This window comes from Biomphalaria glabrata, chromosome 17, assembly GCF_947242115.1.
Source record: "Biomphalaria glabrata chromosome 17, xgBioGlab47.1, whole genome shotgun sequence".
NCBI lineage: Eukaryota > Metazoa > Mollusca > Gastropoda > Planorbidae > Biomphalaria > Biomphalaria glabrata.
The window spans coordinates 14,818,644-14,843,935 of record NC_074727.1 but is presented as its reverse complement, the minus strand read 5'-3'; the positions used below and the strand labels follow the sequence as shown (position 1 = coordinate 14,843,935).

General features: G+C 35.7%; 1 protein-coding gene across 4 annotated transcripts; it reads left to right on the top strand.

The window, feature by feature from the left end:
- The first annotated feature begins 1,864 nt into the window (after positions 1-1,864).
- Positions 1,865-24,821, top strand: LOC106055575 (sodium- and chloride-dependent glycine transporter 2-like). 4 transcript variants are annotated; one of them, XM_056015260.1, is made up of 12 exons: positions 1,865-1,946; positions 2,879-3,037; positions 4,581-4,701; positions 5,971-6,154; positions 9,257-9,371; positions 10,430-10,631; positions 14,485-14,782; positions 16,388-16,527; positions 19,194-19,285; positions 21,390-21,541; positions 23,381-23,504; positions 24,402-24,821. In XM_056015260.1, exons 2-12 carry the CDS (start codon positions 2,951-2,953, stop codon positions 24,573-24,575), a joined length of 1,689 nt encoding a protein of 562 aa, XP_055871235.1. In that variant the 5' UTR covers positions 1,865-1,946; positions 2,879-2,950; the 3' UTR covers positions 24,576-24,821. The 4 variants fall into 4 exon arrangements, with proteins under 4 accessions (XP_055871235.1, XP_055871233.1, XP_055871234.1 ...); XM_056015258.1 differs by having other exon boundaries at positions 1,936-2,076; XM_056015259.1 differs by lacking the exon at positions 1,865-1,946 and adding an exon at positions 1,970-2,076 and having other exon boundaries at positions 2,853-3,037.
- Positions 24,822-25,292: the final 471 nt, after the last annotated feature.

Sequence of the window (25,292 nt, the reverse complement as noted above, 5' to 3'; positions counted from 1 at the left end):
AGGGTAAGGATGCTTGTGACGACAGTCCAATGCTCGTATCACACTAGTCCACTAGTGTCTTGATCACAGATGCAAATATATATTTTAATTGTCAAGAAACACTTGAAAAACACTAATAGTATTAAACACATAAGCCTAAAAACAATAAATATTTATATAGTGTGGTCGAAGATGAGCACAATCTCATTTCCTATAAACTCGAAGATGGCTATGGAGTCCTGTCTTTGCGGGCTGATCACATAGTCTCGTGTCTCAAAATACAGACATTCAGAGCTTCATGTGGAGCACATCAAGAGCTAGCGTTTCCCAAATGGTAGATGTCAAAAATAATATAATAATTACAAAGTGACTGATTAGCAAAAAGAAAGTGTAGACTGCAAGACAAGGGTTAAAAAAAAGATGATCGCAGGATATTAAGATGTTATTGATGCTGGCCTTTTTTTCCCAGTCATATCATTCTGTTACTAAGATACATTACAGAAAGACTAATTGAGAGGGTTTGAAATTATGGTGTATTTTCCTCAGCCTTATCGTAGGCGTTGATCGTCTATCACATTACTAGTATACGTACATTGCAAGTAGTCTATCATATTACCATTCTTATTACATTGCACATATTCTATCACATTACTAATCTAAATACATTGCAGGTATTCTATTATATTACCATTCTAAGTACATAGCCCGTAGTCTGTCACATTACTAGTCTAAGTACATTGCACGTATTCTATCACATTACTAATCTAAGTACATTGCAGGTATTCTATTATATTACCACTCTAAGTACATAGCCCGTAGTCACATTACTAGTCTAAGTACATTACACATGATGAATGAGAGGCATGCTAACTTTGATTACCGATTTCGACACTGCCATGTGAGACAGTAGAATGCATCTTCTACATTAAAACGAACTTTAGTGTGAGATACTTGAGAGAGATTGAACTGGTGCCAATGGTGGTATCTATCTGTATGGAGACAGGGAATCCCTGAAAAAAAAGTGCTTACTTCCTGGAAAGTCCTGCTAGTCTCGAAAAGAGCTTTTTAATGCATGTGGGACTTGCGAAGGAGGGTCACTCTCCCCCCTTTCCCATGTCTTTATCCACCATATCTCCAGGAGCAGGGGTGGAACGTGTTCACTGGCGTTTTTTTCATTCGGCCTCCTGACAATGAAACAGTATCAAGGGAATCGCACACCATCTCTCCCGCGGATATACAGTCGGAGATGCTTTCTCTGTCGTTTTTCAACTGAAGCTCCTAAGTTTAATCTGCTCTTAATTTTACTTGGCCTAAGTGGCATAGTTTTTCCTTACGTTTTAATACATATGATTGATAAGCCCACTGTCCAGGTAAAGATCTGATTTGACACACACAAACACTTTTAAACTCACTTTATTTCAGTTTATTAGCAGAACAAAGTAATCCTAAACTAAGATTGTCCTCTAATATTGAATTAAACTTGTCGACCTTTAAGACAGAATTTCTACTCAACAAAGCTAGATAGTAGGTCTATTTCTATTCTATACGTGACCAAAATAATGAAGATGTTATTGAAAGAAATAAAGTATTTCTCCATAGAGAACGTGATTGTTCAGTGAATCAAACCCTAACGTTGGATTTCAACGATTTATTAATAGCAATAAATACGTCCAGCCCCCATAAACATTACCCAACTCGTTACGTAAACAAATTGTTACATCTGTAGGCCATATCTTTGAAAAAATCATGTTGAAATTGTGTGCGCTCCACAATACCATCACAATACAACGCGCACTGCTAGTTTAGATTATTAAAGTCAGCAGTGATGGTAAAGTCTTGACTAAATATTGTGTTTGGTATTTAGGTGGAGATGACTCAATCAGTGATCGAAGAGATAGAGATCATGACATATAACAGACCAGGTTATCGCTGTGTTATCACGTGTTGTCATATCAAATGATTTAAAGGTAGATTTAATTATGACATAAGCGAATGGATTAGCGTGTGTATTTTTTTAAATAATTTTTTCCTATTAAACTTTCACTTGTTTGTTTTCCTGTTTGGGAATGTAAATAATATATCTAGTTTTATATGTAGGTAAGATTGTAAAACTTTATATTAAATTGCTTTCTCTGTGCAAAATCCTACTGACTATGTAAGACTAAGTAAGTCTGAGCCTTCTTATAGTGTAACGCAGTAAAAGTGACCTTACGCAATTATATACATAGTCTGAATTGTATTCTAACAAAATATTTAAAGTCAGCTTCGCCAACCCCCCTAATGAGATCATGACTGCTTTTCCTAGATATTTATTTGTATGTATTCAGTTTTATTCATTTATCTAGTGTCTAATATTGTAAATAATTCTCTCAAGTTAACTTCCCTAAGTTGGTTGACTAACCAGGTTATTTGTTAAGGATTAAAGCTTATTTACAATTAAAATAAGTGAAGAATCTCCCAGTATTAACTAATATAGCCATGCCAGAAAACTACCAAGCCTTGAGACATGCTCTTCTGAAAGACTTTCTAAGTCTTGTAAGTCATCCCTGAATTCCATATATTTACTGACCTCTATTTATTGACATGCTAACAATAGCAAATCAGTTATGAATATAAAATTGTGACCTAGATCTAGATCAAACGAAATGCAAATGTGTAAATATTCAAGAGCAGAACATAAAAGTCACGAGTGATTACTCCTGAGTTGGCCTGAATGACAAGATAAAGAAATAAGCAAATGAGTTCGTTCAACCATTTGTAATTTTTTTTTTAAAGTTTTAATTAAAATATAGGGGAAAAGAAGATGGATGTGAAGTATAACCATAATGACAACAAATATCCTTGTTTATATGTAAACTTTCCTGCTATCAAAGGTATCTACATACAATTTTATATTCAGAAAATATGGCTTGATTGCTGCAGTAACAACTTCAAGAGGCATCTATTTGGATTTGAAAAAAAAAAAATCAAAATGTCAGACGAAAAGATTTTCTCAGATGATAAAGAAGAATCTGTCAGTATTTCTTCTTCTGTGGCAGGATCTGGGAAATATACTGTGGTAAGAGAAACTGGCAGTTATCAATAGGCTGAAGTATTGATTTACAGCCAAAACTTATCATTTAATCACGGTAGTTCCATGATTTGAGGGTGAATGTTTGGTGCCTGTGTTTTCTTTATGTATACGATAAATTGGCCATGTCCAAATAAAATATGATTTTCGGATACCTAGATGGTTAAACTGATATATAATTGACAATTATTACTTTTCATTAAAAAACTCTCTCTAACAATTTTTTGCGTGAACCCCTAGAGATTGGTGGCCCTAAGTTATCACTTGTGTAGTTTATATCTAAATCCTAAAATGCGCCATTTGGAAAATTGGAAAGACTATATCAATGCAGATATGTAAAAAGAGATACAGATGTGTAAATAGACAGACTGATGTGTTAATAGACAGACAGATGTATAAATAGAGAAGCCGGGGTCCCGGGTTCGATTCCTGGTGAAGACTGGGAATTTTAATTTCGGGATCTTTGGGACCTGACATTAGTTGGGGAAAGGAAAGGCGGTTGGTCAGTGTGCTGGCCACATGTCTCCCTCATCTGTCCTATAGATCGCAAGGTCTGAAAGTAGAACATTACTTTAAAATATATAAATAAACAGACAGGTGAGTAAATAGAGAAGCAGATATGTAAACAGAGACAGGTGTATAAAAAAGAAACAGGTATGTAAATAGAGACAGGTGTATAAAACGAGAAGCAGATGTGTAAATAGACAGTCAGGTGTATAAAACGAAAAGCAGATGTGTAAATAGAGACAGGTGTATAAAACGAGAAGCAGATGTGTAAATAGAGACAGGTGTATAAAACGAGAAGCAGATGTGTAAATAGACAGTCAGGTGTATAAAACGAAAAGCAGATGTGTAAATAGAGACAGGTGTATAAAACGAGAAGCAGATGTGTAAATAGACAGTCAGGTGTATAAAACGAGAAGCAGATGTGTAAATAGACAGACATGTGTATAAAAAGAGAAGCAGATGTGTAAATAGACAGACAGGTGTATAAAAAGAGAAGCAGATGTGTAAATAGACAGACAGGTGTATAAAAAGAGAAGCAGATGTGTAAATAGACAGACAGGTGTATACAATGAGAAGCAGATGTGCTACCTGGTCATGCGGTATGCGCGCTGGACTGTCGTTTGGATTTCTCATGATCCTGGCTTCATACCCTGGTCGCTGCTGTCCCCCATAGTCCTGCGGGAGGTTTGGATTAGGAAGTAGATTATCTTCCGAAACATGAATACAATTTTTACAAACAAACATGCGTAAATACAGAGACAGATATTTATATTAAAAATAGAGTAAGACATACAGATGAAAGCCTTTAGTTAATCAAATGTTTAGATAGACACAAGAAAAGGTTGTGAAGAAGTTTCAGTTGTGAGAAAGATGATTCTCCTTTATCGAAACTCCAGATTATTTATATATATATTTTGTAAGGTTATGGTATTAAAAACTGGACAATTAAAAATTTATTTGAAATGTCTTATTTGAAAACATTAGTAATCAATTAATCATTAATGCATTATTCTACGATTCGAAGAAGAAACAAACTAGGTTTTCGACTCCGTTGGCCTTGTTCCTGTCATGTCTTGGCTGTGTCGTAGGAACCGGAAACATTTGGAGATTTCCCAGAATTCTAGCCAACAACAGTCAAGACGAGGGTAAGAAAAAGTAATATGCCATAAAAATATGAAAAACTAATATTTTTAGAATTAGAAAAGGTATCAATATTTGCTCGCAATGTGTAGCACAATAGAAAGCTGTTAGACATATTTGTTCTTGTTTTTAAATATAAATTGATACATAGATTAATTTTCTTTTATCTCCCCTAACCCTGTATGTTAACGTCTTAGGCACAGTCTTTACCATCAGCTGCCCTAAACCAGTGGACAGTTTGGTTGACCATTTCCCCCTTCCCTTTTTCTTCCATGTATCATTCTCTTTTCTATGGCTGTCCAAATGAATGTATGCTCATCTTCGCGCTTTCGATTATTATTATAATTATTACTATTTTGCGTTATCTCTTCTTTCTTTATATATAACTAGCCGGGCATTACCCGCGGCCTGCGGGCCTTAGTTTGTGTATTACTAATGTAGTGGATTGGATTTAGAAGTATGTTAAACTTAACTTATGTTCCTTTCAAGTTTTTCTCTTTCGCCACGAAAATAAAAGTCATTTTGCGAACAGGGCTTTACCCGTTTAGCTGATACATTCACATCTATTAAAAATGAAAGAAGCGCGAGATGAATGAAATATAAAGTACAATTAAAACGGGTTTACCCGATTTGTTAAATGAATGGGATTATAAAGTACGTCAGGACGTAGAAATTCGCAGATATAAGGAACGAATTTATGTAAAAAATGCTAATTTGAAGGTTAATTTTTATTAAATAATGAAATCAATAGACCATATTTTGTATTTTCATGTGTCAACGTAAAAACTATCTGTGCAAAGTGTATTTTTTAAAATTAGATCTAGATCTAGATCCTATTGATTTTGTCTCATGTAAACATGGCCTAGATCCATGAAATAGTAATACTTTCATAGAGTTGAGCAACTTTTTTTTTGAGGGTCTTAAGTTTGTTTTAGGGCTACTATACATAAGTCAAGGTTCCAGTTAGTACCCAAGGAACATTAATGCCAAGTTTCATCAAGATTGGTGAAACGGTTTTGATTTCTATGCTAACATACATACATACATACGCCTTACTTTCTGCTTTATATTATAAGATCAATACTACCATTCTCATTAATTTCGTTTACATTAGATCCAAGTTTTGTATTGCCTCCTGGTGACTCTTCTTATATAAATATGAATTACGAATACCATTAGGGGATAGATTGACATTCTTTATATCTGTGATTGTCTGAAAAGCGTTTCATAATTACATAGTTCGCTTAGAGTTATATTCGACTTCTCTCCCTTAGGTTGCCTCGTGTTCATCATAGTCTGGGTTATCTTCCTACTCCTCTGGTCCATACCAATACTTATCGTCGAGTACGGCACAGGAAGGTTCACGCAGAAGGCTGTCATTGGATCTTTCCAAGAGCTGGGCGGTGCCAAGGTCACGTGGTGTGGGGCCTGGATTTGTCTGGTGTCCTTTTGCATATCGTAAGTAGATGAATGATGCTCGATCTGCGTAGCTCTTGTGTAAGTTTCCCTTGCATAAAGCGTTGATATAAGAAAGTCCCGCATTGTAAAAAAAAATTCTATCAGTTTGTTGTTTATATATGGCTACAGTGGCGTAGCTAGGGTGTTTGATGCCCTGTGCGGGAGCTCCTCGTGATGCCCTCAAAAAAAAAAAAACGAAACATAACAGCCAAACGACGTCTCCCCCCCCCCTCAGATAATGTGCAAATATTGCTAAAGTATTGCTAATTCGCAAAAAAAAAAACAAACCCTATCAATTTAACAAAAAAAAAAAAAAAAAGCTTCCATTGAATTCTACATTTTTTATTTTCTGGCGAAATCCTTTTTTTCCCCACCAATTCTTGTTTAATAAATGAAATTTCCAAGTAAGTTGTAATTTTGCCATCGTTGGTTGCAAATAAATCTTGATCAACTTTAGTTTTTAAAAAACTTCCCTCTTATGTCTACACAAACACCAAATATATGCGAATCAAGATGACGAGATGAGGGACAGCGCTATCAAGGCGATATTTTTTTTTAAACTCTTGCTCACCTGGTTTTTATTTTTAAAAAAATGGAACTTCTGAAGAAACTTTCTTAATTTCGCTAGGAGCAATGTCAAGATTTATTTCAATCTGAGGATCCAAAGATTGGGATGTGACTTAAATTCAAATTTATCCGCTTTTCAAATTTGGTGATAATTTATTCAACACCCCGGTACAACAAAAGATAAATTTCACTCTGTAGCTCTTTCTTGTGTGTTAGTACAGAATCTTCATTTATTTCGCAAGGCATCTTTTTCTTGTGTCAAATACCTAGAGCTTATGCACTAATAGAGTACATCGACTTCATCTAACTATCCAGATTTAGAGAATAGTTTGAGCAGGCAATAATTCTGCTTTAGGATGTTCTTATAGAACATGCTTTTGGACACCATAGTGTTGACTTTTCATGACAGCAGCAATATCACAAAGCCTTGACCTCCGCAGTCCATTATTTCTGAGCCTTATTAACGTAGTCACAATAAATTCTTATGTATTTTTGTAAGTTTGGTTCGAACCCACTGTTCCCTCATAACTGGATTCCATTAGGATAGTAATTTCAATACATTCAAATTGAATTCATTTTTGTTCTTTAAATTCTTCTTTCACTTTTTCGTGATGCCCACGATGCCAGATTCTGATCTGAGAGAAAACAAATGATGCCCAGGACTCTCTTCTTGTAATCTTTCCACTTTTCTTTCTTCTTGTTTCAATAAATCTTAACCATCGCTGAGGATAACGCTCTTTACAAATTTCCTCCCAGCTGGCTGAATGTGAGCTCTGCTGGTCTCTTTTTTTTTTCAGTTATTGGTGTTAACCCCTATCGTTGAATCCATTTGGTTGGATTTGAAATGATGATGTAGCGTATACTTCATTTTGTAAAAAGATTATGAAAGGGAAGCAAAATAGGGATTTTTGTTTTGTTTTTTGGAGCTTGTAACACTTTCTGAACATTTATTTTGGCGTTTGGTATTTTCCTTAGAAGAAAGCAACGTTGACGTGTTTCCTTTAGAGATGTCACACAAACCTAGTCAAGTCAGGCTAGTCTTCAGTTCATAGTTAAGTTTAGAAAGAGTAGAGGATATTAACAAAGTAGCTTAATAAATAAATAAATGTTTAATTTACATTTCATATAGAATAGTATGTGTTTGTAATATGTGTAGTTTTTACTGACAAAGTTTAAATTGTCCTTAGTTTGATGCCCCCTCATCACTTGATGCCCCATGCGGCACGCACCACCCGCATATGGCTAGCTACACCACTGTATGGCTATCTACTAGATATAGATTAACCTTGATCACGCAGTGTAGAGCTGTAGATAGATAATTCTCAAAAGGAATAAGACAAAAGTAGTTTAAATATCATTAACTCTTTATCTCCGGAATTATTTTCCACGTTCTGACAGAATTGTTCATTTTTCACATTCTACCCTGTTATGAACTTCAATATCTTTTTTAGTTGTAATCAGAAAGCATTACTTTTGGTATAGAATTGTAGAAGAATGCATGCTCTTTTTATATAAAACAAATACAAGTTTATAAAACCAAAAATTAATTAAATTTAATGGGGTCAAATCAACAATACTATCGTTAATTAGTAGTTAAATCAATGCACAATGTGGAAAGATCAATCGTTTTAACGCCATTTTGTTTGCAATGTTTAATACGTTAACTATAGTTCAATTATAGTTTCATAGTTCAATCATGGTTCAATCTGATAAAATAATGTATAAGTATTATAAGGGTTAATGTAACAATGTTTAAAATAGCGAACGGGATAACAACAAAGCAAGTTGAAATGATGTTAAAGTCTACTTTTGTTTGCTGTTATTGTTTTTTTTTTAGTATTCTTATTTATTTTATTTTATTTTTGCAAATTATTTTTGTAATTAAAAAATATTCTTTAATTGAAAATTAGTTTAATCTAGTCGCAAATGTGAAAAATAAATAAATAAATGGGATAAAAGCCAAATAATTTAGCTTCGACAAGTGTTTACAGCATTCAACTAAAGTTCTTGAACTCAACATGCTCATCTATTAAATAGTCAATACACTTGATGTGCATTGCAACCAGTGGCGTAGCTAGGGACGTGGGGGCCTGGGGGGCTTGAACTTTTTAGGGGCCCCAGAATTTTGAAATTCGACATCATGACATGATACAATGTACTTAAATATATGTCTAGATTCCTAAATTGGTACAGTTAAAATTAACGAAAAATGATCATTAAGATTGTTTTAATGAATAATGCCGTTGTTTATTAGCGAGACATTTCACAAATGACGAATCTTAATTCACATCGCTTCACCTCGTGCATTCTATGCAGCAAAGGTCATCTATAACATCATCTAGATCAATACTGTGAATAGCAAGATTACATGGCATTGGCATAATATTTAATGTAAAAGTAAATAAATTAGGACATTCGTTTGGGGGAAAAGTGGGGGCCCTTGGGGACTTTCGAATTTGGACCCCCACCCCAGCTACACCACTGACTGCAACATTTACTCTGCCATATGAACATCTCTAACTTGCTGTTTTTCAGTTGCTACTACGTAGTCATCCTGGGCTGGTGTTTCTATTACATCATTTATTTCATCGCCAACGAGCTGCCGCAAGACGCCACAGAGAGCCGCAAGATATTCAAAGACTTCGCTGAGGTAAAGTCTATAGAGGCGCAATAAACTGTTAGTGCTGCCAGCAGGGAGTTAAGTGCTTTAAACATCAAATGTAATACGAATTGAAGATGTAATTGTTAGCTGTGTATTTAATCATCTTTTTCAAACTGAAAGTAGCTTTTGCCTTGTTTTATGTTTATATAAATAATATATACAATCAGGGATGGCCTTACGAATTGCTTATATCAACTCTCTCTGTCTTTTTGCCTGGTCCAATTTTCGTTCACATTCTTTCTTCCACACCCAATCTCGGATGAAGTTGAAAATTTTGTACAAATATTTTTTTTCACCTGACAAAATAAGAATCAATTAAAAAAATAAACCTATTAGTTAATTATGTGTAATTATTTTGTTTGGTATCAAACAAGGGAAAGACATTTTACTTGACAGATGTGGCTATATAAGTTGAATTAGTCCCCTTTATACTTTGTGTAGAGAATTAAGTCGTCGCTTAAAAGTTTGAAACTAACAATGGATAGCTATGATACCTTCGATTTTCATAAGCACTTTGCAGGCACAGTGGTTAGTGTATTGGATTGAGGAGGCTTGAGCCCTCGAGTTCAAATCAAAGTCGTACATCTTTTTTTTTTATAAAAATGCTACCACGGTAACCTTTACAAAGATGCCCCCCTTCTTTCTCCCTCTCCCCAACTCCCTTCCCAACTGTTCCAAACAAGTGATTGGATCATGGCGCAGTGAAAAAGCTTAAACCATGAAAATAAAAACAATTTGTAAAAATATTTCTGATCGCACAGATTAATTATTGTTAGTCTAAATAATGGTCTAAATCTAGTACAAATTAAATTACATAACTGATCCAAACTAATTGATACAATTACACTTAATATGTATACTTAGTTTTGAAAAGAATTTTTAAATATTTTCTTGTTACACTTTTCTTGCGACCTAGACGCGTACATCATTTGACAGCAAACTATATCGTTTAATCTTTACAATAGGCTTAAAGTTATTATTTTTAAAAATTTCATTCCAGATGTTATTTGATTAAAACTATTGTTTCTGTTCCACTGGGTGTCTAGGACAGCTACTGGCCTATCCTAACAACTGGCATCGCTGTTCTATTGGCTGCTCTCTCAGTCAGCAAAGGTGTGAAAACTATAGAGAAGGTCTGCACCTACCTTGTGCCGGTGCTGCTGCTGATTCTGTTGTTTACTTTCGTTTGGTCATTGACCAGGGAGTACGCGGATGTCGGCATCAAATATATGTTTACACCGCACTGGGGTGAGTCGAATTAAATGCCAAGACTTTTTTCTTTAACCATGTGTCCATATCGCAGTAGAAGAGGCTATGGTAAAAGATGAACCTTGCAGGGTGGCCAATGCCACCAAGTCAGCGTTGTACTTAGTAATCCCTTTTTTGTATTAAAACGAAATAACTAATTAACATTAAAATGGTAAAAACGTTGATGTTGTTTTTAAAATTTAAAATAACATTTCAGATCGCTTCAGTTTACAAATGTGGATAAACATAGAAATGGTTACAGAAAAATTAAACAATGTAACCCAGGGTTAGATCCAAAAAGTGGTTCAATGTTACATTGTTGTATTGAAGGGGGCAGGGTCATCTTTATGTTCAGAAACTCTAGAGCTCAATATAGACCGTCACTATCTCGGACACATCTTTAAGATCTTTCTATAACTTTTCATCAGTAATCATGTAACTCATTCAAATATTGTTGTAGTTTAGACCAGTGTTTCCTAAACTTTGGACCTATGTGTACCTCTTTTATAATTTTTGTAATTCTAAGTACCCCTCGCCCCCACCCCACTTTAATTTAGTAACAGAACATAATAAATGATATTTTAAACAATCAGCATAGTAAGTGAGATACAAAAGTGTACCCCCTCCAAGGTCTTTCCTTATCCGGATGGAACGCGTACCCCACTTTGGGAAACACTGGTTTAGATTATTATCAGCAGTAATTGTAGTGTGGTTTATGCTCCGGACTGTCAACTCGACGGTTCCGGGTTCGAATCCTGCCTGCCACTATCCCCCGCGGTCATGCAGGAGGTTCGGGCAAGGATATAATAATCTTCACTTCTGAAGAAACATTCGAAATATGTGGAAAAAGAGAAAACTATCCATTATATCGATATTCCAACTCCCTTGCTGTTTTCCATTTCTGCTAAAAGTAAAGGCGAGTAATGTCCCTTTAGTATAAAAAAAACAACATATTTTATTACAATAATTATACAATGTATTATTTGTATACCAACACAGTCCAATCTCTTCCAACAGGCTTTTTTTTTTTTTTATGAGCCTAGTATTTTATCGTTGGAAAGCTACTCACAATAAATCAATGTATAGTCTCCTATCTAATGTATAGTCTCCTATCTAATGTATAGTCTCCTATCTAATGTATAGTCTCCTATCTAATGTATAGTCTCCTATCTAATGTATAGTCTCCTATCTAATGTATAGTCTCCTATCTAATGTATAGTCTCCTATCTAATGTATAGTCTCCTATCTAATGTATAGTCTACTATCTAATGTATAGTCTACTATCTAATGTATAGTCTACTATCTAATGTATAGTCTCCTATCTAATGTATAGTCTCCTATCTAATGTATAGTCTCCTATCTAATGTATAGTCTCCTATCTAATGTATAGTCTACTATCTAATGTATAGTCTACTATCTAATGTATAGTCTACTATCTAATGTATAGTCTACTATCTAATGTATAGTCTACTATCTAATGTATAGTCTACTATCTAATGTATAGTCTACTATCTAATGTATAGTCTACTATCTAATGTATAGTCTACTATCTAATGTATAGTCTACTATCTAATGTATAGTCTACTATCTAATGTATAGTCTACTATCTAATGTATAGTCTCCTATCTAATGTATAGTCTCCTATCTAATGTATAGTCTCCTATCTAATGTATAGTCTCCTATCTAATGTATAGTCTCCTATCTAATGTATAGTCTCCTATCTAATGTATAGTCTACTATCTAATGTATAGTCTACTATCTAATGTATAGTCTACTATCTAATGTATAGTCTACTATCTAATGTATAGTCTACTATCTAATGTATAGTCTCCTATCTAATGTATAGTCTCCTATCTAATGTATAGTCTACTATCTAATGTATAGTCTACTATCTAATGTATAGTCTCCTATCTAATGTATAGTCTCCTATCTAATGTATAGTCTCCTATCTAATGTATAGTCTACTATCTAATGTATAGTCTCCTATCTAATGTATAGTCTCCTATCTAATGTATAGTCTCCTATCTAATGTATAGTCTACTATCTAATGTATAGTCTCCTATCTAATGTATAGTCTCCTATCTAATGTATAGTCTACTATCTAATGTATAGTCTACTATCTAATGTATAGTCTCCTATCTAATGTATAGTCTCCTATCTAATGTATAGTCTCCTATCTAATGTATAGTCTACTATCTAATGTATAGTCTACTATCTAATGTATAGTCTACTATCTAATGTATAGTCTACTATCTAATGTATAGTCTCCTATCTAATGTATAGTCTCCTATCTAATGTATAGTCTACTATCTAATGTATAGTCTCCTATCTAATGTATAGTCTCCTATCTAATGTATAGTCTACTATCTAATGTATAGTCTCCTATCTAATGTATAGTCTCCTATCTAATGTATAGTCTCCTATCTAATGTATAGTCTACTATCTAATGTATAGTCTCCTATCTAATGTATAGTCTCCTATCTAATGTATAGTCTCCTATCTAATGTATAGTCTACTATCTAATGTATAGTCTACTATCTAATGTATAGTCTACTATCTAATGTATAGTCTCCTATCTAATGTATAGTCTACTATCTAATGTATAGTCTACTATCTAATGTATAGTCTCCTATCTAATGTATAGTCTACTATCTAATGTATAGTCTCCTATCTAATGTATAGTCTACTATCTAATGTATAGTCTACTATCTAATGTATAGTCTCCTATCTAATGTATAGTCTACTATCTAATGTATAGTCTCCTATCTAATGTATAGTCTCCTATCTAATGTATAGTCTACTATCTAATGTATAGTCTCCTATCTAATGTATAGTCTACTATCTAATGTATAGTCTCCTATCTAATGTATAGTCTACTATCTAATGTATAGTCTCCTACCTAATGTATAGTCTACTATCTAATGTATAGTCTCCTATCTAATGTATAGTCTCCTATCTAATGTATAGTCTACTATCTAATGTATAGTCTCCTATCTAATGTATAGTCTCCTATCTAATGTATAGTCTCCTATCTAATGTATAGTCTACTATCTAATGTATAGTCTCCTATCTAATGTATAGTCTCCTATCTAATGTATAGTCTCCTATCTAATGTATAGTCTACTATCTAATGTATAGTCTACTATCTAATGTATAGTCTCCTATCTAATGTATAGTCTCCTATCTAATGTATAGTCTACTATCTAATGTATAGTCTCCTATCTAATGTATAGTCTACTATCTAATGTATAGTCTACTATCTAATGTATAGTCTCCTATCTAATGTATAGTCTCCTATCTAATGTATAGTCTACTATCTAATGTATAGTCTCCTATCTAATGTATAGTCTCCTATCTAATGTATAGTCTACTATCTAATGTATAGTCTACTATCTAATGTATAGTCTACTATCTAATGTATAGTCTCCTATCTAATGTATAGTCTCCTATCTAATGTATAGTCTCCTATCTAATGTATAGTCTCCTATCTAATGTATAGTCTCCTATCTAATGTATAGTCTACTATCTAATGTATAGTCTCCTATCTAATGTATAGTCTCCTATCTAATGTATAGTCTCCTATCTAATGTATAGTCTCCTATCTAATGTATAGTCTACTATCTAATGTATAGTCTCCTATCTAATGTATAGTCTACTATCTAATGTATAGTCTCCTATCTAATGTATAGTCTACTATCTAATGTATAGTCTCCTATCTAATGTATAGTCTCCTATCTAATGTATAGTCTCCTATCTAATGTATAGTCTCCTATCTAATGTATAGTCTACTATCTAATGTATAGTCTACTATCTAATGTATAGTCTACTATCTAAGTGTTCCTGTTTTCTGTAGATTCCTTCTCAAATCCTAGAGTGTGGGTGGATGCAGTCACGCAGAACGCCTTCGACACCGGGGCAGGAGCCGGCTTGCTGATTCCCTACGCAGCTTACATGAGCAAGCATCACGGGATAGTGCGATACGCCACCGTGGTGCCCACAGTGAACAACCTGGTCAGTTTGATCTCTGGGATAACTATATTCTCCACCGTCTTCTCGTCGCTGATTGCCTCTACGCCATACGTGACCAACTCTGACATCGTTGGCATCATTAAGGACAGCGGCCCTGGGAGTACTGGCCTGACATTTATCTGGTAGATATGCCTATAACAATTTTAACTATTTATTTGTTTAGTCACGAAGCACAAGTACTACATTTTAAATAATAACAGTATACAAATAACATACTCAAATAATCCAAAGAAAAGTAATGATGATGTAAAGATAAACTATACAGTAAATGCACTGCTGTAGCTATTGTAGGAGTTAAAAAAAAATAAAAAAAATAAAACAAACTTTACATACGGATTCAGATTTTCATATGAAAATGCACTTTAAAATAAATGACTTTTTTTTCATCTTTGTAACTGGATATCTAAAACTATATTTAGTGACCATTTGGTGAAATACTTTTTTGAAATTCTTTAGTGTGAATACTATATAGACTTTTTGCGTTTGCTTGTGAGGTAATGGCGAAATGATATTTAGAGAGAGATATTTAGAGAGTACGCTACAAGAGTACGCTACAAGACTATAGGAGATTTAAAAAAAAAAAAAATGTTTGAGAAACACTGCGTGAGTGTTTTATTTTAGTCATTGTATTAATGACTTGTACTTTGAATTATTAATTTTGTATTATCATTTTGTCCTATAAGTGTTATAAATGTGTAAGCACATGTGAATCCGCGTAGACCAGATGATTGTGGAGACATCTCTCCATTATACAGTCGTGATAGTCATCAAAGTTTACGAATGTTAAAAATGTCTCACTGTAAATAGCTTATAGAACTAATTATTATCGGATCCACTAATATTTTATTTGACACCAAAAAAAAAAATAAAAATATTTTTATCAATTAAAACAGACAATTTCAAATTTTAGTGAAATGGAAAAATAAAATCCTTCAAATTGTGTAAGCAAACAATTAGGCTACTTTAACACAAAAGTTAGATTTTACACCAAATATGTCTCATACCAGACTAATCACTATTATGATTGCTTCTGTTTCTTATACACCTCATGTAGAAATACATTAACATTTTCTGGGGTTTCGCCCATTTGCTGATACAATTGAAGAAGGACTTTGTGACTCCCCCTCCCCCCCCCCCCCCCCCCAAAAAAAAAAAAGCAAAGTTAAAATAGGAAATAAAACCCTAGTATATAGCAGTGGCGTAGGTAGGGTGGGGTCTAAATTTGAAAATCCCCTTGGTCCCCACTTGAATGGGGGCCCCCAAATGGGTGTCCGAAATTAGTTTTTACATTAAATATTACGCCATTATCTCATGTCATGATATCGAATGTCGAAATGCAGGGGCCTCTAAAGAGGTCAAACCCCTCCGGGCCCCCAAATCCCTAGCCTCGCCACTGGCATGTATAAGGAATACTACAACGGTGCGAACAGGAAAAGAAAAAAAAAACGAATGGTATAAACAAAAAATGGATTCAAATGAAAGAATACAGTACAGTGGTACAGTGTCCAGCTCATTTTTAAATATTTTTTTTTCTAGTAAAAAAAGGGAGCGGGGCGGAATTTTAAAATTTTGCACGCAGTCGGCCGTAACCCTCGCGGCGGCCCTGCTGATATGCCCTTATATAGGTTTTCTTATCTAGACCCTCATTAACAACAAAGACTATAAATTCTGATGTGTATTTGTAAATGCATAAATAAACTAAACTGTGTCTATCTCATTCCATTTAGGATTCCAGTTTTATTCGAGTCAGTTGGTGTGTTTGGGAGAGTCCTGGCATGCCTGTTCTTCCTGTGTTTGTCTCTGGCTGGCCTGACTTCAATAATCGCAAGTTTTGAACTGTTCACCCACACCTTGGTAGATTTTAACTGTAAGACCCATCGATAGTTTGTGCTGACCTCTGACAGTGGCGTCCCTAGGGTGTGCGAGGGGTGCGATCACACTGCTTGACACGCAAAGAAAAGGGTGACACCTGAGGAGAGGCGTACTGAGCAAAACGTGCGCCAGGGGCAAGGTACATTATTGCACCTCCCCACACACACAATTTCCATGAACATCACATAGAAATATAGGCTGCGTGAGGCGCCCCCCTGAGGGTAGTACCCGTGGCATTGTGCCCCATCACTACGCCTCTACACCTAAGTGGTACAGTGCTAGAAACGAAGAAATTGAAATAAAAATAAAACGGGGCACGTGTTTCAGTTGTAGACCAAACAATGAATGTAGATGGTTCGTGTTTCAGTTGTAGACCAAACAATCAATGTAGATGGTTCGTGTTTCAGTTGTAGACCAAACAATAAATGTAGATGGTTCGTGTCTCAGTTGTAGACCAAACAATAAATGTAGATGGTTCGTGTCTCAGTTGTAGACCAAACAATAAATGTAGATGGTTCGTGTTTCAGTTGTAGACCAAACAATCAATGTAGATGGTTCGTGTTTCAGTTGTAGACCAAACAATCAATGTAGATGGTTCGTGTTTCAGTTGTAGACCAAACAATCAATGTAGATGGTTCGTGTTTCAGTTGTAGACCAAACAATAAATGTAGATGGTTCGTGTTTCAGTTGTAGACCAAACAATAAATGTAGATGGTTCGTGTTTCAGTTGTAGACCAAACAATAAATGTAGATGGTTCGTGTCTCAGTTGTAGACCAAACAATAAATGTAGATGGTTCGTGTCTCAGTTGTAGACCAAACAATAAATGTAGATGGTTCGTGTTTCAGTTGTAGACCAAACAATCAATGTAGATGGTTCGTGTTTCAGTTGTAGACCAAACAATAAATGTAGATGGTTCGTGTTTCAGTTGTAGACCAAACAATGAATGTAGATGGTTCGTGTCTCAGTTGTAGACCAAACAATAAATGTAGATGGTTCGTGTCTCAGTTGTAGACCAAACAATCAATGTAGATGGTTCGTGTCTCAGTTGTAGACCAAACAATAAATGTAGATGGTTCGTGTCTCAGTAGTAGACCAAACAATCAATGTAGATGGTTCGTGTCTCAGTTGTAGACCAAACAATAAATGTAGATGGTTCGTGTTTCAGTTGTAGACCAAACAATCAATGTAGATGGTTCGTGTCTCAGTTGTATACCAAACAATAAATGTAGATGGTTCGTGTTTCAGTTGTAGACCAAACAATAAATGTAGATGGTTCGTGTCTCAGTTGTAGACCAAACAATCAATGTAGATGGTTCGTGTCTCAGTTGTAGACCAAACAATAAATGTAGATGGTTCGTGTTTCAGTTGTAGACCAAACAATCAATGTAGATGGTTCGTGTCTCAGTTGTAGACCAAACAATCAATGTAGATGGTTCGTGTCTCAGTTGTAGACCAAACAATAAATGTAGATGGTTCGTGTTTCAGTTGTAGACCAAACAATCAATGTAGATGGTTCGTGTCTCAGTTGTAGACCAAACAATAAATGTAGATGGTTCGTGTTTCAGTTGTAGACCAAACAATCAATGTAGATGGTTCGTGTCTCAGTTGTAGACCAAACAATAAATGTAGATGGTTCGTGTCTCAGTTGTAGACCAAACAATAAATGTAGATGGTTCGTGTCTCAGTTGTAGACCAAACAATAAATGTAGATGGTTCGTGTTTTGTTTTATATTTTAGCAACAAGAAGCCAGGGTTCATCGGGACAGTTTTTTTTTTTTTTTTTTTTGGGGGGGGGGGGGGATAGGATGATTTGGAATGGGGTGGGGGTGATACCATAAGCTAATCGCACCCCTCAACACCAGCCCTAGTGACGCCTCTGCTGTGTTTACTAAACAAAACATAAATGTAACATGTAGAGAGAAATCTTACTGTGTGTGTGTGTGTGGGGGGGTCTTTAGGAGCTACTGCTTTGTAGACAACATTTAAGAAAATAATTGTGGATTTTTTTTCTTAAGCGAAGTATTTTTAACCAATGATGTGTAGAAGCATTCCTACAGGACCAGACCCCAGACATAATCAAGAGAAGGGGAGGAAAATGAGATCAAGATTTTATTTTAATAATCGTATTTCTAAAAGAGAGTCAGTTACTAATGTGTCCCCTCAACTATCTCCACTTTGTGTTATTTCATGAAGTCACAGAAAGAAGAAATACAACCATTACTAAGGACGCTACTTTTGTTTTTTTTACACCAATCTTTCACTTTTAGTTGTTTTTTTTTATATAAAGTACATAAAGGTTAAATATTACTCTGCTAGGTGTTAACCAACACATTTCCAACACCTTCTTGCCATGTATCTCAACTTTCTACACCCCATTACCTTGTCTCAACATACGGGCCCATAGCATTCATTGCTCGAACCTTTTTTTTTTCTCTTTCACCTCAATGTAAGCTGATCACTATAAACGTTATTTCCTCTTTGGAAACAATGTACAGTTTACTGTCTCCGAATATGATTTCACATTTTCTTACTTTAAAACCGTAGAGGTGACCTATGTGAGAAAGAGATAAATGCATTCACTTGATAACATTTTTAATAGGTAACGATTCACACTCAAGCCAGAACAATTAAAGCATACAATTTGTTTGTCTTTTAACAGTGAGAAGACCTTTTGCCATCCTTATAAATACCTGCCTTATATTTGGCTTTGGCATGTTGTCTGCAACAAACATAAACATACTTACTAACCAGGTAGGAACACTATATACGCCTAAATATTATTTTGGAACAAAAGAAATGATAAAAATGTTACAAAATCTTTTAAAATAAATTATAATGTTTCTTTTAAACGGACAACCTGGTCTCGAACTCGATACAATCACGAGGACAGTACAAGGGCATACCACACAACTAATCAGCCAGAGAAGAATTTTAGAAATCTTCCATTGTCTGCAGTAGCCAGTAGATGCTGGGAAATATGCAGGTCGCAACTGGATTTGCGTAGTCATGTGAAACACTGCACTCATCCTAATTCTTCGGAATCGAAGACATTGCCATTATTATTATTAGTAGTAGTAGTAGTAATAGTAGTATGTTATAAAAGAACGAGTATTCGTTCTCTGGCGAAGCAGGGTCGACTTTCGTTAAAGGGAAACAAAATTCATCGTAGTACCTTTATCAGTTTCAAACGAGGAATTTTCTGGTGATGTGGCAGGTCTGCAGCAGTACCGCCCTCTGACAGGCAATTATTATTATTATTATTGTCGTTATCTCCTACAGCAGAGACGATTGTAATTATTTCATTTCTGTTGGAGACTTTTACGAAAAAACGAAACAAACCTGAGGACGTTCAAACCAACTTCAATGCTACCAATAGGTCTGACTACAAACTAAAGGGCTTAGAAAATGTGATTGTGTAGTGCTAAAAAGTGCGCAAACATACAAATTATTATAAGAGGCCTAGTACTTTTAAAAAAAAGGGGCACAACTGATCAACACTTCCTGCATTATAGACACCGGATACACCAACAAATCTAGCTATTTATAGTTTTTTTTCCGCCATAAAATGAAAATCTTCCTGTGTAGGCTGAAGGAACTTTAAGAACAGACAAAACAGCTAAAAAACCCTGATTTTTTATTACAAAATAATTTCCAACATAGAAGTCTTAACGAATGCTATAAATAGCGCGAAATTTCCCGACAAAATAGCGCCGACTTATATATGATGTGTATAAAAGTACCGGATTATTAGTAATTTAATGTCCTGGGCATCATTTTTGTTGATGTCTCTGTCTTTTTCAATATTAATGGATATGAGATTATGCCATATTTGCAGAGAACGAGAGTCCTTACATTTTTATATCATTCCCCTTTTTAGCTTTGATTAAAATGCATAACTTGCTAAAAAATAGGATTCTGAAATGTGGTGACCCGCCAAAATAGGATAGGAAAATACGAAAGTGTGTTCTACTATAATCAGAAATCTGCGGCATCTTTATTTGATCAAAACAGGGCGTCTTTTGCCGCAACATTGGCAAATTTAGGTGTGTCACGATTAGTTAAGATGGCGATCACATTTCTTATTGTTTGTTTAATCTCAGGCAGTGACTGACCAATTCAAACTGTGATTTTGCTATTTCCTGTCCGTCTTTGTCTAACACCATCAAATAGATGTCAAATTTGATGGAATTTCTACGTAACATTTCCTAAAATTTAACTTTGTGAAAGTTTGTGTGTGTAAATTTGACAAGTATCTTTACGTGTTTTCGAAGTACATTTTTATAATGTAAATAAATGCTATATTTTGAAATTATTCATTTTACCTTATAATGATTTTTGCTTATTTATGTTTTAAGATATCTAAAGTGTTTCCTGCAAAATGACTGAAAAAATATGATAACATTCAAACAAAAATAAATATTGGCTCTGTTAATATTTTACGATAGCTATTTTGTCGGCGCTATTTTGACGGGGTACCCTATTCTGAGCCTAGTGATGCGTGTGATCCCATCGAGCGATCCAATCCTTTGGTCCATGAACAGACCCTCATGCTGTTGCCATAAGTGTTGATAGAAAAAAGCGACATATCTCCGTGGAGCGCATGGTCCTCTAAGGAAGATATAAGCTCTGAGGTGCAATGGCATTTGATCGATATTGATGCTCTGATAAAAAGTGTGGCCACCTTGTAGGTCTACTTGAATCTCTCACTCAACACGAAGCTGGTGGAGTATGTGAATCAGAGCAGTAAGAGAATCACGTCCAGACTCCACTTCCCACACCCCTCAAATTCCCTATTGTAGCGTATTTATTCACAGGTAGGTTGATAACAGATTGTAATTTTGCCCTTCTTTTACAGGATTTCGTCTGGTCATTTGCACTCATCATTAACGGCTTTATGCTCATCATTTTAGTGTTTAAAGTTGGCGTTAGGAATTTCCGAGAACGAGTCATCAACAGCTTTGGTTCAGATGACTGGAGACTAAACATAGCATGGGAATGGATCATAGCGTAAGTACCTGTGTCAGTTAAATCTTTGATACTGTTATGACCCTAAATTGCGCACTTTCATTGGGTGTGAGACTGTGCACCATAAGACACAGGACAGACACAAGCTTAAAAGACAGAGGAAGTCAAAGATGGCCGATGATTAGAGAAGAGATGAAAACAAGGACACTTGGGATGTGGCAGGGCCATTTCCTGAAACTAGACCAGGAAATAAGTACATATTAGTTTGGCTCTAGATCTAGTTGCTTAGTGATGATTAAACGTTCTATTTTATAAACCTTTCGTTGAGGTTATTTGGCTAAGTTACAGCAATTGGAGTCAGAGGTGGGATCCTCAACGAAAGGGGAGAGAAAGGCCTATGTACAAGACATTGAACGATTTCATTTTTGGGTAAATCAACATAAGTTTTGGTTTGAGTTGATCAACGTTTTGATACTGGATGGCGGCTAAGAAAACAGTTAGTCAAATGTCATTACAGGAACTTAGACAGGAACTGAGAGGGAGCGAACTGAAGGTAAGCGACAACAAGGAGGCACTCATAGAATAGAACGTATTAGGCAAAGCATCATTGGTGAAGAGCAGGATCCGGACACCTATATGTTTGAACTAGAACCGGATATGAGGGAGCTTTGGAAAACGATTCAAGAAAAAATGAAGGAATACCTGAAATCATTGAAACTTAGAAACGAATTAGGTAATAAACTGAGCTGTATTGAATCCTTTGTGTCTGAATTGAAAAAGGATATGGACCATTCCAAACAACAATTAATGAATCAGATAACTGAGCTCAGGTCCCAGATGGTGGGGGATGTCATTTCTAAAAATAAAAAATTACGAAATGAAATGAAGGCGGAGCTGGAAAAGAAACAAGATGCGGGGGCCACTGTGACTGAAATGACGGGGAAGACTAAACCACCGGTGTTTGGCAGCTTTGTTTCTTGGTCGGCCAAAGTCAACAGATGGAATACTAAGGCAGAGAAAGCAACTGGTCTGGTGTTGGCACTCAGAGGCAAGGCAGCCGAATTGTTACAGACAATGAAGGACCAGACGGACTTCGATGCCATGGTCAAAACAATGGAACTGCGATACGGCGACGAACACTTACAGGAAGTGTTTAGAATACAACTGAAAAGCCGACAGCAGAAGAGTGGAGAGACACTACAGGAATCAGCGGCAGATATTGAGCAGTACGCCCGTCTGGCTTATCCATTGGCAACACCAGAGTTTTTGGATGCTAATGTTAAAGCTGCCTTCATAGATGAAGTGCGAGATGCGGAACTTAAAAAGGCCATCCGAACCAGCGGAAAACGGAAAGTAGCCTAAGTGAAGCCCTTATGTATGCTCTGTTCTACGAAGCGGCCAGTTTTATCGAGGCCAAGTACATTTCCTGAAATATAGACTCAAAGTTCCTACCCTGGTCCCATTGGGACACCAAAGCGGCTAATCCAGTTTCCGTTGTTGCTTCTTGGTTTGGTATCGCATACGCCTCCGGCCATTTACTGAAGTAGTCAATAGCTACCAATATGTACTTATTTCCTCGTCTAGTTTCAGGAAAAGGCCCTGCCACATCGATTGCAATCCTTTCAAACGGAACTCCAACTATGTATTGTTACATTTGTCCCCTTGTTTTGCGTTGAGGACTCTTTGCGGTTGTACAGACGTTACCGACACCATTCCTCCACATTCTCTCTGTATCTGAACCAGTAGAATCTTTGTCGAACCTTATCTAGATTATATTTGAATATTTGAATAAAAATCGAAACGTAGTAAGCCTTTACGTTCTGTGAGGCAAACTAATATAGGCCTACTAATTGACTATGCTTACTTTGTTTTCTTTGAAAGGGTGATAGTGCCTCTAGAAGGTTTGGCCGTGATCGTATGGTGGTCAGTTGACCTCATAGAATCTCCCCCTGGAGATGAGTGGTACGAATTTGGCAGAGAAACTTTCCTAACTACGATAGTACAGGTTTGTCGACATCTTTAGTCCATCATTGTCATAGTTGTAGTTTCATGTGCAGAAATCTCTAGCCCATATGATAGAAGTATAATGGGAATGCCATGTTTGGCAAATTCTGTACCACAACTAGGATGTTTGGGATGGGACTGGATTAAAAGATTGTCACACAATAACGAATAGTATCTAGAATATTCGATACTGTTTCCTTCTAGGTTGCTCGTGGAGCATGTTAAACGATAAACCGGCGAAAAGTTGTCATTGGTCAGCTTGAGAAATCTTTCCTGTAGATCAAGCAATAAACTTGTATACTTTACGAATGACAATTAAGCCCTATCTTTCAGTACAACGGGGTACAACTGAATAAAATGTAAATGGAACTTAATTATACGCCCTGTTAGGCCTATATTTGATTTGGCAAAAGGAGGGTGAGTTGGCGGGGTAGTGAGGGTGTCAAAATAACACAGTGCGCCACTGCCCATGTCGGCGATGTAACATTTTGGAATTATTCATGTTCTAACTCATTTCTTTTTAAAATTTTATTTGCTATACCGATAACTCATTCGATTGGGAAAAGGAGGATGGGGAGGAAAATATAGTTTAACGTCCACACTAACCAACACTACATACTTCTTTTGAATACCTCTTCCCTACCCCTTCACACGGGGCCGGATTTACACTACATAATGCCCTGAACTATTTGGGGCCCCATGTAATCAACTTATGGCAATTTATTCATTTGCTTTCTCTTCAAAACAATATTTTGGGGGCAAGTGAGGGCCCCAAGGTAGACCATGTGTTGCATATAGGTCAATCCAGCACTGCCTTCCCACATTAGATCAATGGTGGAGAAAAGGTCTCAAAAATTATAATGCTTTGTGTGACACCTTCCTTTTGTTTTCTCCTCAGTGGTTAGGTCTCCTGATACTTATCATCCTGACAAACATTCTGGTGAGCTGCGTCTGCCACTGGAGAAGGAAGAAAAGAGATCAAGAAGGGGCCCCAGTACTGACCAGATACAGCCCCAACTACTCAGCCACGAGGGAAAACCCCTTCAGGCAACAGGATCAAGCAAATCTATAAACAAAATGGCACCTTATTTGTTTCCGTGTGTACCAGCAGGCTATTAGCCATGCTGTAACTTGCAGCCACTGACTCTACATTGTTCAATTCTTAAAATGGTTCTTTTGACCCAGGTTACTATTACTGTGTATAATTAAATTGAAATATACTGTCCATGTAGCGAATCAACTAACTTTTGTCTGTGCTGCAGTTACAATATTTTATTATAGATATTATCATTTTACATTAAATTCAAAATTACTTCAATCTTTGATGGTTTGTCAATGTCTTTAGTTCAATTCCATCATTAAAACCTTGCATTGCCCGTAACATTGACTTCAATACGGCACTAACTAAAAAAAAAAATTCTTACGGAAAATACTCATCTATGGTGGATAACTTTAAATAGCTATTTGGTGTATCCAGTTCCGGTTGTACAGAAAAATAGGAACTGTTGGTATTATAACATTTACAAGCACTTTCAGTTGTAGCAAAAGTAAGTTTATTATTTTATTGAGTAGGCTACAGTGATATTAGAATGTAAAAACTATTCCTGAAAATTGTCCATAAGAGAGAACCTAATCTCAATACTAAACAGCTTGGCAGCCATAGTTTCTGAGCATGTCAACTTGTATGCCTATGAAATGTTGCTTTAGAATTATGTTTACTGTAACTCATTGTCCACTTACTGGGTTGACCAAATAATGAAACACTAAAGTGAAAAAAAAAATGTTTTTC